This window comes from Diabrotica undecimpunctata, chromosome 8, assembly GCF_040954645.1.
Source record: "Diabrotica undecimpunctata isolate CICGRU chromosome 8, icDiaUnde3, whole genome shotgun sequence".
NCBI classification, from domain to species: Eukaryota; Metazoa; Arthropoda; class Insecta; order Coleoptera; family Chrysomelidae; genus Diabrotica; species Diabrotica undecimpunctata.
The window spans coordinates 84,803,859-84,817,842 of record NC_092810.1 but is presented as its reverse complement, the minus strand read 5'-3'; the positions used below and the strand labels follow the sequence as shown (position 1 = coordinate 84,817,842).

The following is a 13,984-nucleotide window of genomic DNA, read 5'->3' as shown; positions in this document are numbered from 1 at the left end:
TAAACGGCCTAACACCGAAAGGTACAAATGGGTCTACTGATTAAGTAAGTAAGTAAAGATCGTTTTAAAGGTTGGGTTAGACTCGAATCTGTAAAAATCAACGAACATTTTATCCGTCTAAGTTATAGCTGAACTAATTTGCTTTATATAGAATCACCAACTTCAAAAAATGAAATCTTGACACAAAAAGTGACGTTTCGTCGTCTAGTGGAAACGAGTAATGTAAATGTCAAAAAATTAAAGTAGTTAAAAGAAAATGAAAGCTTAGCTTATTACATATTTCCATAACACTTAATATTTATATGAAATATATGAGATTTTGGTGCCAACCACACGAGACTTTCCTGCCATACATCGTATTAGTTGGAGTGTCAATAGGGAAAGGATGCAAACAAACCACGAGTATATAATACGCCTTTAAACGCTAAAAAGTAAATCAAAATTCTTTTGTACTTTATATTCTGTTGAACAAGTGTTCAAATTTGTATTGGAACTTGATTTACAAAATGGAACTAGCATTGTTCAAAAAGTTTGGTTATAGCGAAAATATATCCCAAATATAAAAACTAATTATATACAATTGCTGATTACTAAACCTAACTATCATACATATATACAAAACTTAATTTTATGATTGTACTTGTAACAATTGTTATACTATTGGCGGCCTTTGCGAATTTCGGCCAAATTGTATGTTTGAATTTGAAATAATTCACATAATTTTGCCTGCAGGATTAAGTCGTTTAGAAACTGTTAAATATATTAGCAAAAATTCTTAAATATGAAGGGCTACATTTTTATTTAGATTTTTACATTTTTGTAACTTACATATAACAACCATTTGCACTATATGTGATAAAAATCCCATAAGACAAAACTGCAACAATCGCTCTATTGGCATACTAAAAAAATTAAATTTAAAAATAATCGAAAGATAATATCATGAAATTGAATCATCAATAGGAAAAGTACATCTTAAGAAGGAAGATGCAATTTTCTGAACAAGCCACTCTTAATCTGAATGTACATCAAACAATTTATAAGATAACTCTGAAGCTGTTGTTTCTTTGAAAATACTGTTATTTCGTCTCCAGTATTAATATATTAATAATAATATACTCGAGTCAGTACATGTCAAGAAAGAAGTTACCATTTTCTGTACCTTTGTACAAGTCACACATACTTAAATGCACATCAAACCACCAGGATACATAATAAAAAGCGTGTTTCTTAAAGATTGTTGAAGATTCCTTTATTTCTTCTAGTACAAATGCCTCTGACATTTTCCATAATGTCCGTAGTGTAAGATTCTTAAAATAGTACTTGATTGTCTCTCTGTTTGCACAAACTTCTTCTGTGTCCATATAAACTGATTTTAGCAGAATTCTTTTCGGATAATTTGTGCAATGAAGAGGTCAATGTTGAAATCCCTCAGAGACACAGTTTCAAATCAATTAGTTATCCAATTAGGAGAAAAACAAAGCAAAGCGCATCCAACACAACTGGATTCAGGGTGCTCAAGATCGGATGGAATGGAATTATTTACGGCAGTTATATTTTCAGCAGTGGACGCAAAACGGCTAATGATGATGAATTTGTGCAGCTCTGTTTCTTTTAATAACTCAGAATCCAGCAGGGAAAGAACATTACAATGAAGCAAATATTTGTGTTCTTACGTTTTATGATTTTAGAACTTATTATATTTTTACAAAATCCGGTTTAGTCCCTCCTTTGGACTTTTTCTGGACCTTCTATAATGGTGTATGTAAAGTCAGAGTATATGCTCTCTGACTTAAGCTATTTGAAGCTTTCTGCTGTTGTAGAACTTCTCGCCTGCAAGTATCTTATTATGTTCTTGAAGTTAAGTAACTACTAGATTATTCTTATTTAGTTTTGGTTTTTCGTTTTCTAATTCACATATTGCTTTTGTTACTATTGTTCTTCTTTATATTTTCGTTCTACGTTCTAGGTTGGCATTATGTATGTTATTTGATCTTGTTAATCTTCTTCTCTCCTGGTTTTTTTCTTTTTATCTGAATCAGTGTTAACATTTTCACTAAATATTTCATCTTGTACTAATGTTGAAGGTTTAGAATTTTTTAGATCACTATCAACGCGTGTTTAAGGTGACCGTTCAATGGGTCATTAAGAAAGGAAGTGTAGTTTTCTGTATTATTGTACAAGGAGTGTAAATTTTAATGCACACCTATATCACAGCATTACTATGGATCTTATTCATTATAAGTAAGCTAGTTCTTAATCAATTACTATTTAAGAGTGAGATTACTAATAATGTCATGCTATTTGTATTCGGTAATCTGTAGTATGTTAATTAAATCGGTAAAGAATTGAATTTAAAAACTATGAGTTGAGATCATGGAATTGGTTGATTTATAAGAATAATTAAATACAGCTGAATAAATAAAATGCAATTTTCTGTATTCGTGAATAAATTGCGCATATTTGAATGCATCTCAAGCAACCAAATGACAAGGACACATAATAGAAACGCTAGTTTCTTCTGAGCTATTGTTATTCAAGCGAATCTGCTCTGAAACAAATGTTAGTTAAAATAACACAATTTAAGAGTGTTATTTCATACTGCAATCAAAATTATTGACTTTTCTACGATTTAAAAGAAGCGAGTCAAAACCATGAAATCTAATCATCAAAATGAACGATTCAGCTCATCTTAAGAAAGGATCTATAATTTCTTGAGACAATAAATTCAAACAAATAACGTGGATTTTAGTATTGCTCAATGTCAGTTACAATTTTGTCCGGGAATAAATAATTAATATGGTACTTTTTTACAGTTTCCTGACAGCTATGATTCTACACCTCCTCCTAAACCTCGCAGGAGTATTTAAATTTGTAAAAGGCACATTTTTAACATTTTCGCTGCCAACAGCTTCGTTATTTTTATTACTGCTTACATCAGTACTAACATCCTTATTTTGATGTTCTTGTAGCTTAGGGGATAATATAACTGTATCAGTCGTCGTGACTGAAGTTGGAGTTTTTTCAGTCTGGCCCGATTGAAGTGCTGAAAGTTCAACACCTTTCGGTGTCGATGTCGTCATCTGTGGTAAATGTTGATCGGGAGAGGTAAAATCAGCAATATTCCTACAAGGTGAATTGATTTTCTCTAAAACGTTCGTGAATGTTAGCGGTTCTTTTTTCTGTGACTCATTACTCACTCTAGACACATCGCAGTCTAAGTTAGATACGCTAAAACCGTCCAAAAACTTCATAATACTTTTATCGAGCGTTTTACCTTCCCCAAGGTTACTAAAACTGAATTCTTCAAGGTGAAGAATCGGAATATCGGTATCCTCCGGCATGTGAGTATTCATCACAACTTTTTTCGGCAATTGTTTCGTTAAGTTATCACTTTTATTAAGAATATTTGTGAACGTACAAACAGGAACGTCCTTAACGGGTATAGGAGTTATTCTTTTTCGAGGTTTTGGTGATTCTGTGGAACATGTGGAAGAATTGTGTGGATTCTTAATACTAGAAGACGATGAAATAACGTTTTCTTTGCTTTCTTGTTGACTATCCACACTACTTTTTTGCAGTGAAGATTGAATGATGATGTTTTGTTCTTCAGGTGCTATTTTATTGTCGTAAGTAGCTGGAATGTCTAAATCACTTAAAACCTTCTGCTGTTTGGTCTGTTCTGAAGTTTTGCCGCAAGTATCACTATTATCTTCTCTACATTTAATAACTAATACACTGTTCTTATTTCGCTTCAGTTTTTCTTTTTCTAATTCACATATTGCTTTTGTTGCTGCTGTGTTTTCTTCATTATATTTTGCAGCCACATCTTTCTTAATGCTTTTCTTTGGTGTACATGAGTCTTTTTCTGATATGGCTGTATCTTTCAGTACTTGATCAGGTTCAGAACTATGTTCTCTGCTGCTTCGAGATCTCTGTGTTGGTTGTTTCACTGGTTTAACAACTTTAGCTGTTTCAAACAACTCCTGATCACCACCAGACTTGGTTATTTTATTTTTAGAACTGGTCTCGTCGTTTTTCATGTCATCTGTAGAATCTACTGGCGCATTATAATTTTTTTTCTTTTTTGGGGGGTTGATATCTATACTTTCGTCAATTTGTTTCCTTTTGTTATGAATGCCATTGTCATTTTTAGTTTGTACATTATTTTCGTTGACTTTAACACATGAAACTGTTGTACTAGTTGCCAAATTTTTATTATTTACTTCTTCTGATGCATATCTTTCAAGTAAAAGGTTTTTTCTAGATAAAGATTTTGGTTTTACGCATTCAGTGCTCAGACAAACTTCTTCTGTTGTTAGCCCTCTTCTTTCTTCTTGTTTTGAAGCAACTTCATCATAGTTTACGATGTTATTCACATTTCCAGTAGTCTGTACATCTAAAACTTCCTGTATTGTTTTGTCGTGACTAACAAAATTGTTAAAATTCTTTTTCTTACTCGGTGACACCATTATGTCACTCACAATAACAACCTTATTGGAAGTTTCAAAGTTTTTGTTGTCCAAAGGTGAAGATGATTCCTTCAATCCTTTTGATATACATACTTCTAGTATTTTCGGTACTGGTACTGCATCTGTATGACTCTCAGAATAGTTTCTGGTCGTCTTAGCATTTGCACCAACTTCTTGTGCTTTCATAGCACTGATTTTAACAGAATTCTTCTCGGCTAATTTTTGCACTTCAATTTCTTTTAATAAATCAGAACCCAGCATAGAAACAACTTTAGAAGTGCGAGAATGGATCAAATTTTTATGTTCTTCTGTGTTTTCAAAAATTCGTATTATATTTGTAGGCAATTCTGGTTTAGTATTTACTTTGAGCTTTGCTGGACTTTTCTCTGACTGTGACTTATTCAGATCTTCTAAAATAGTATATTCAAAGTCAGAGAGTATAGGTGGAGGTTCTGCAAAACGTTTTTCATTAATAATTGTAGATGTGTTAATTTCATCTGACATTTTTGATCTTATAACCTTCTTTTCAGTCGAACTAACAATAGTTTTACCAATATCTGTACATAGTTTATTCTTGACTGTTTTTAAAGACTTAGAAATAATTTTAATCCCATCATCACTTTCATCGGGCGTTGTAGATGTATCCGTATCATGTCTACTATTTGATCTTGTTGATTTTCTTCTTTTATGAGTTTTTTTCTTTTTTTCTAAATGAGTGTTAGAATTTTTACTAAATATTGTATATTGTACCGATGTTAAAGGTTTAGAATTATTTAGATCTCTTTCAACGTTCGGTGTTTCAGATAAATCGTTCTCACATCTGCTACTGGACTTTGATTTTCTCCTCTGAGTGATTTTGTTCGTTTTATCCGAAGAAATATAAACATTTTCACTAGATATTTCACTTTGATTTGCTGGTAATGGTTTAGAATTTGTTAGATCACTTTTATTTTGCTCTGTAGATATATCATTGTCATGTCTGCTATTTGATCTCGTTGATCTTCTCCTTTGACTTATCTTTTTCGTTTTATCTGAAGCAGTGTTAGTATTTCTACTATATTTATCAACTGTTGCTATTGTTAAAGATTTGGAATTCTTAAAATCACTTTCATTCTGTGTTGTAGGCTTATCATTCTCGTATCTGCAATTGGATTTCGTTGATTTTCTCCTCTGGCTAACCTTTTTCGTTCGATGTAAGGCTGTATCAAGCTTCTCATTAGACTTTTCATCTTTTCTTGTTAAAGGTTTAGAATTTTTTAAATTACTTCCATTTTGAGTTACAGACATATCGACCTGATCTCTGCTACTTGATTTCGTCAAATTTTTCCCTTGATTTACTTTCTTCTGTTTACCCGAAGCAGTGTCAAGATTTTCGGTAGATTTTTCTTGTTCCAGTGCCGACGGTTTAGAATTCTTTGGCTCGCCCACAAAAGTGTATTCAAAGTCAGATATTAACGCAGGAGGTTCTTCATAATATTTTTCAGCAAGAATTTTTGATTTATGTTGTTTATTTGTATTAACTTCGTCGCTACCATTATTGCGTTTTTTTGTATCATATTCCTTTTTTGTTTTCTCGATTTGGTCATCGTCCTCATGATAAGAATCGCTACTCTGTTTTTTTGTTAAAAGAAAAATGTCTGATTTTGCATCCTCTGAATGTTCTTGTTTGTCTTTTCTAGTAGTTTTATTATAATTATCGGAACTTCGTTTTTTCTTTGTACAAATATCGTAAGACAGCGGCTTCTTCTCTTTCTTCCCAGTTCCTCCTTCCAAGCTTTCTTTAATCTCCAACTTTGCACATTTCATCATCTTCTTGGGTTTTGTGTGATCGACATTATCAGCTTCAACTAACATTCTAAAATTTCGAAAATCATCGTCTTCCTTAAAGATATCATTCGACTCATCACCAAATATATTATTTAATAATACTTTTTGTTTTGTTACGCATTTTTTTTCAATAGAAGGTATATTTTCTTGTATATTGTTCTCTGGGAATTCATCAACAGAACTCTGTCCAAATATATCTTCAATTTTTAATTTTACTTGTTTTCTATACTCGTCCTTTTTCTTCTTATCTAGTTTAGTTGGAGTGAATATTTCTTCCGCTTCTTTCTGAAGGACTTGACTAAGTAAATCAGTTTTGGTCTTAGTAGCACAACAGGGTTCAACAACTGTTTCAATAGTTTCAGTTTTATAGTTACATTCTAGAGTAGTAGTACCATTTTTATTCTGAATGTCACTCTGTATTCCATCTAAAATATTAACTAACTCTTTGTTAAAAAAGTTGTAGGACCTATTATTCTTATTATTTATTGTTATTTTCAGGTCAGTGTTAGTTTCATCCATTTTACATTCTTTTTTCTCATTTTCGTCTTTATATTCTTCAGTACCATATATTTCCCATTCTTCATTTGCAAGAATATCAAAGTTCTCTCCCAACGCAGCACTATAACAGCTCTTGCGTTGATCTTTTACCTTGCCTCCAACATTGAGTAGCTTCTTACCTGTACGAGATTTATCTTTTATGTAGTCGTCCAGATCATCCTGAGTTTTGTATCTATCCGATGAATTTCGCTTTCTTTCTGGGAATCGTGGTAGTCGATGTCGGGATCTATCTGTTCCATATGTACCCTGGGATTTGCCATCTTTGCGATAGTCAGACCTCCTAAAAATATAGGATGTTTTAGTATATTGATTTCGGGTTTTAGAGTTTAGAAGAAAACTCAATAACACCAACTGTTATGATGAAACTCCTAATGGCAAAACTAGCTATTGCCATATCTATGTTGAAATCTCACAGGATGATAAAAACAGCATGGATAATACCTGACACAATTTAAGACAAGGCAACATGTAAGTACTTAAGTGACAAGCGGTAAACCTCACAAAAAATACATCAGGTTGCTTTCATTTGAATGTAAATAAATACATAGAACAAATCTATATTTTAAAAGAAGACATACTAACTTGTATACTTTCACGATCATGATACACTTTTACATACATTTTTAACTATAGAGCGTTTCACGTTAAGAAAATAACATTGCGGAGATAGGGCCATGTATTTCTTATGGACGATAGAAGCGCAGCGATGCCACGATGAACACAAGCACGATTCAGGGTTGTATAATTTGTATTTTCGTTTTCACAGACATGAATTAAATTAATGTTTTTTAACGTAATTGACCAAAAATGCCCAATCGAAACAAGAGATGAAAAGTAGGGAAAATGATTTTAATTAAAAAAATAGTATTTACAAAAGATAATTTTATTTTATCTTATTTTAATTATGGTAACGACAGTTTATTTGTTTTTCGGTAAGAATATTATATACCATGAATCATAGAAATCAGTAGAAAATATTGCTTAGTTAAATCATGCACTTTGCCGGCTATTAAAGATTTAAAAGCAAATAAACTGACCGCTTGGAATGCATATATCTAATTACTAATTGCAACTTAAAATAATACGGTGTACGTATGTCAGCGATTTTATGTTGTTCTCTGAGACTATATAATGATAATAAGACTTTGTGGTTCTTCAGTTGTTATTCTGACTTTACAGTTAAATGTTAATTGAAAATGGAAATTCGAAAAATATATCGACAATCTAGTAAACCGCAAGCCTGAGAGTTTTGGCAACACTGATCTCCATAAGCCGAATGTTATTTTCTTAACGTGGAACTCTGTATAGAACTGTTCATTCAATTCACATCTTTGGTTTTATTGCTGGATATAATCTATGACTAGGACAGCATTGGAGGAATAGGAAAAAAGGGGGTAGAAATAATGGTTTCCCAACATTTTGTAATTCATCTTTTGATATCATAGACATTAACTTTTGATTTCACAAGAAAATTGATTGAGAAAAAATTTGTCTGTAAAACATAGGTATATTGCCAAATGCAAATCTTCAAACAAGTTTACCCTCTATTATTGTCCTAGTTGCAGATTATATCTAGCAAAGAAATCAAAAGTATTTATATATTTGTTTTTAAATATTCCTTCTACTTATATCATGTAGACTTTTGATGCAGTTAAGAATCACTTAGAATTTTCTAATACTAATTGAATACAAGTTGAATGGAAGTATTTTTATAATAATAGCAACAGCATATCTTGCAATATATTTGGAACAAAACAAAAAAAGCTACAAAAAGGTATATCTTCTATAATATACAATATTTATGACAATATAGAAAAATATGTGTTCTATTGAAGTTATTACAACTAGTTATTTCCTACTCCTACCTACATTATTTCACTCGAGTGGATTATGTGGAAGGCCACTGATGGATGGAATGGCGGTGTCACCATATACAGAAGAAAAATCCTTATTTTAAATATGCAAATTGCCCAACCATTTTTGCCAATTCTCCAGCTATGGAAGTATGTCAACTACTGAAGAGAATACATCAGTAAAGAGCAGGTCTCAAAATAAACAGAAAAAAATGAGGATCAAATTAATAGATAGAAGCAACAATAGCCAAAACCAACTAACACAAAAATAAAATCAAAAACATGAGTATATAATCTGAAGTCCAAACTAAAGCCAGAGGATGCACTGAAGAAATAAGACTGAGAACATCAATAGTAAAAATGCAAAGTCTAAGCAGACTAAAATCTGGAGAAACCATGGAATCAGTGTAGTCACCTCAAGGAATTAAAAAAAAGTGGTATAGTAAATGGTACTGTAGACGTGTAAACTAGTGTGAAGATTCATACTATGTTTTCTGTATTTTTATTATTTATTTATTTTACAATTTTTTTACAAGCATTGATTTACAAAGTTTATTTATTTATTTTAACAATTTTTTGTACATTCGAAAGTACATAAAACTGATGTTAGTTAATATCCTTATTATAGATTTTAATAAAATTGAGAAAAAAATATATGGTGTTAAACAGACCCTGTCAATTAAATGGAATCTTCTAAATATTTCGTGTTGCTAGCTTCAAAAAGCATAGGTGCATTCATGGTGATCTGCTGGAGACATATGCTGAGAATTCTTTGGACATCCCACAAAACATAATATGTGATTACTAAAACAACTGAACATCACGAAAAGATTAAGGACATACATATCCCAGCATATAATGGTCTATTTTGGACGCACTTTTAGAGGAAATGGCTTTGAGAAGCTCACAATACAGGATCAAGCGTAAAAGAGCTCGATACAGATCACATTCTCTCAGTATAAAAAGGTTCTGAAACTGTTTTCTTGTGGCATGTCTAAGTTAAATATTATATTTATAATTGTTGTTTGATGTTCCACTGTAGAAATTGTTTACAAAAAAGATTATTTTAAAAAATAGTAAATTGTTATAACCAAAAGTTGTTTAAACTTTTTGAATTTTTTTAACTCAATCAACTTTTGGTTATAATAACACTATTTTTTTAAAATAATCTTTTTTGAAAACAATTTCTGAAGTGGAAATGTGAAACATCAAACATTAATAATTATAGAATGTAATTTTCATTAAAATTGATTGTGACTTAATCCCATATAAGCATAATATTTAACTTATGATACCTATAATAGGTTAATGAATGGGAAGAACAGCATTTCATTAGTAAACTAAAAGCTTATATATGTTATTATATGTAAGCATAGTTGTTTAATCTTACCTTCTAGAAAACTGTTCATCAGATTCTTCCCTTCGTCTCCCCTCATATCTTAAATCCTTGCTTCTTCCATCAAACCTATTGCTGTTTCTTCTATAATCATTTCTGTCCCTTCTTAGATCTATATCTTCATCATTCCTGTATCTACTTCTGTCTCTAGTTTTTTTGTTATTGAATCTTGAATCTTCGTGATTGCCTTGTTGATTTGTGAGGTAATTTTTATTTATGTGCCTCCTGTGCCTCTCCACATCTTCTAGTTTATAATTTCTTTCTATATTTTCATATTGATTTATATCGTAACATCTTTTATCTACATGATTCTGATTTCTTTCTAAATTGTCATATTCACTTTGTTTTTGTACAGTTGAAGCAAATATTTTATTTCTATCTTTGTTTTTTTGCTTTGCATATATCTCTGAATTGTAATCTTCCACAAACAAAGGTTGAGGATGATCTAAATATTCCATCTCTCTTGTTTCCTTATTAGTGTTCAAAACTCTGCCTTGATAATTGTTATACCTACTACTATGTAACTTATCAAGACTCTGCTCTGTATTTGTCTGTGAATTATTTGAAGTTTCCACAGAATGTTGATATACATTTGTAGATTTAACCAAAGGTAATTTCTCTATTTTGGGAGTTATTTCTTCATTTTCTTTGTTATTCCCACATGTAGATATAAGTTGCTCTTCATTTTGGGATATTGCTTTATTACAGCCATTATATTTTTGGAAATTTCCTCCGTATCGTCTAAAAGCAATGTTGTCCAAATCTCTTCTCAAATCTGCTATAGTATTATCCTTTCTTCCCAATTCAGCCTTTGCCGTCAACAATAACGAGGATATATTGTTGCTTAAATTATCGTTTGTGGTTTTCATATCATTAAGAGCCGTAAGCAACTTTTCCATGTTTTCATTTTGTCCATTGATTTGTTTCTTCAGCGATTCATTCTCTTCTTTAAGCTAAAACATAAATGTTGGATTAGTATATTTACTTACATTAACTTGTTAATCTATACTTTTTCCACAGTTTCTCCTAAATCGAAATTATCGAAATCGTCATAAATATCAGAAATAGGAATTTCTATATTTTCTTCAGTATCCATATTAAAAAATTAAATTCTAATCTTGGATAAAAAAAAGAAACAACTATACACTATTTTACGAGCAAAACTAACAACATTAATTTATGAACAGAATGGCTTCAACTAAACAAAAAAATTTTAGGCAATTAAATTGTAAACAGTTAGTATTATAAGATAACCTCATATCATCATCTCATTCTACAATATCTCAATTTCAAACAATTTTGGTATATTAGCATTAGCTAATGATAATGTTGGTAAGACTGGTAAATAGTAGAGTGAGGCAATGTACAGTGTTGCTGCTAGGTTTATATTTTGAAAAGTTGGTGATTTCTGACCTTCGACATCTATGTTCTGCAAAAAAATAAAAAGGGTGATTCAAGAACCGATTTTGAAACTGCCAACTGTTGGGAAATCATAAAATTTCAGCGGCATGGTTAATTCATGATTTTTTTTTTAAATCTGATTATTTTATTAGAAATAAATTCTACCGTTATATCTCGCTGTTGGTGCCTTTGTTGTTCTGTGAATTTCGTAATTACCCGATCTGGTCTTACTATTATGGGAATATAGGTACGTGACTTCCAATGATTAAAGCTTTTACCGGAACCAATTACTCAAATCCACATACTCGTATATATAATTGGAAAATGATTCATGTTATCTAAAAACTTTTATCGACAAGGAAATATGTGCTGCGAAATAAAATTCATACTTGTTATCATATTATTATTAAAAAATAAAGGCCTGAATAATATCTTGCATAGTGGTAATTGCATAGCCGGTAAATGATCAATCGGCAAAAATGATATTTAAAACATGAGAACAGCTTTTGCAATCAATGTTTATCGTTGTTGTTATAGTATCGACTGTGTAATTTGTGTTTGATTGCTTTGTCTTAATAATTTTCGTATTCATTTTGTTAATTAGTTTTTTATTGTGAAGTAAGACAAAGTAGATCATGGGTCTATGACATCCACGTCATAGAGCCGTCTCACAAGAGAAAAACCCAATTATCTAAAAGGTATACGATGGACTAAAAAAACACTGCATTCAGCGGAAGTTGTTAGTCGCTGTTCTTTTTTAACATGAGTATCAGTGGCAATGGTTTTATACCTTCACCTACAAATCAGCTCTAATGAAGACCTTTGAAAACCTGGATGAAGCCCAAAAAAATATTTTCCGCAGAACTGTACATTAATTTTTTTTTGAAAATAAGGCTCTAATTCTCGAATCTATATTAAGTAAAATAGGCGAAATCGATCATTTTCCTAAATTAAGCCGTGAATTATTACGAAAAGCATTAAAGATATATACATACATAAATACAAGACTTTCGATATATAAAACGATGCCGGAATTCCATTTTATCAGATTAGGAGGTAATAATGTCATGGCGACGTAACTATCTACACTCAACTTGGGAATATCTGGCCCAGCGTCTAATTGTCGCCCATATTGTCAGCGATACTGGTTTTCTTCAAAATGGTGCCCTTATTTTTATATCGAAGAAAACCGGGAACTAGCATGAAGGCATAAACTCCATAAACTTAGTGACGTTGCTCGAGAACATTCTCTAGAGCGTAGATAGTAACTCTGTCATCGTATTGGAAATTGCATCTTATCACAGCCGCCTTGTTAAACGCATTCCAACGATGACTGATATGAAATCCATCATGCAGAGCTACAAGAAAAATGTATTCAATTTACAGAGGATATGGTCAAAACAGGACTGATGACAATAATCAAGGGCGTCATGGTAGATATCGTCAATATGCTGTTGACTCAATGCCTAGACTTCATGGTATTACTGTTTGGAGACTTCCACCTTACCATTGTGAGTTGAATCAAATTGAATTCATTTTGGCTCAACTGAATAAATATGATGCCCGAGAGAAATTAATATTTAAAATTGGTGATGTTCAGTGCCTATTACAAACCAGTATAGTTTGCATACGTCCTACAAATTGAAAAAACGCCCATGTATTAAAAATAGGTGAGAAAATGTGGAAGCTAAACGGGATAATAGAGAACGTTATTGAACCTTTAATAGTAAAGGTCGGCTACAACGGGTCAGAAGAATCAATGGATTCCCAGGATTCCGATTCTTGCCTGCAGGGTATTTGTGTCATAAATATCTTATAATAGCCTTGGGTTGTAACCACCGACGCCAGCATGTCGACACTTTTAGATACAAATTCAAGCCAAAAATTATGCAGATATGATTTGTGGTCTCAAGTTGATAGCCGAATGTGTCGGCTGTGTGCCGGACTCGGTACGCTAACGCAATCTCTTCCTGTTAAAAATGCAGTGAAAAGTGCATTATTTTTCGCTATATTCGCGCGCCCCAAAAACACCGGTACAATAATGAACAATGTTGTAAAACAAACTGTTTAATTAGTAATAGTGCTTTTGTAAATATTCTCTAGTTATTAAATGTGTATTATCGATTAATTGCGCTTTATTTCTCGCTAAGTACAACCCGATCAAACCAAACACATAAAGAATCATCGCCGTGAAATCTGCTTACATATATCGAAAGAATCTCGTTAACAGTCCATGGTCCTAAAATATTTGGTACTGTACCCGCTAGGGAAAGGAATTTAATAAGCTTTTCCCCTAACAATTGGTGAAGATCAGACAAAGTTCCATCAAATGCCATAGACGTACGTATATATTAACATAGATTGAGCAATCTGTAGAACTAAGTGATGATCACTCTTAAGAGTAGTAAAGCTACGACAGTATATTTTAGGTGGGGAGAGCTACGTGTTGTTCGGTGGCTACGTAGAGTACGTAAGCT

The 13,984-nt window shown here is 31.9% G+C and overlaps 1 protein-coding gene across 1 annotated transcript; it reads right to left on the bottom strand.

The window, feature by feature from the left end:
- Positions 1–782: 782 nt before the first annotated feature.
- On the bottom strand, positions 783–11,574 carry LOC140447726 (uncharacterized). The gene is made up of 3 exons (XM_072540543.1): positions 11,116–11,574; positions 10,101–11,059; positions 783–7,137 (listed from the first exon to the last, which is right to left on the bottom strand). The coding sequence occupies exons 1-3, from the start codon at positions 11,200–11,202 to the stop codon at positions 2,811–2,813; spliced, it is 5,373 nt and encodes a 1,790-aa protein (XP_072396644.1). The 5' UTR covers positions 11,203–11,574; the 3' UTR covers positions 783–2,810.
- Between the last annotated feature and the right edge of the window lie 2,410 nt (positions 11,575–13,984).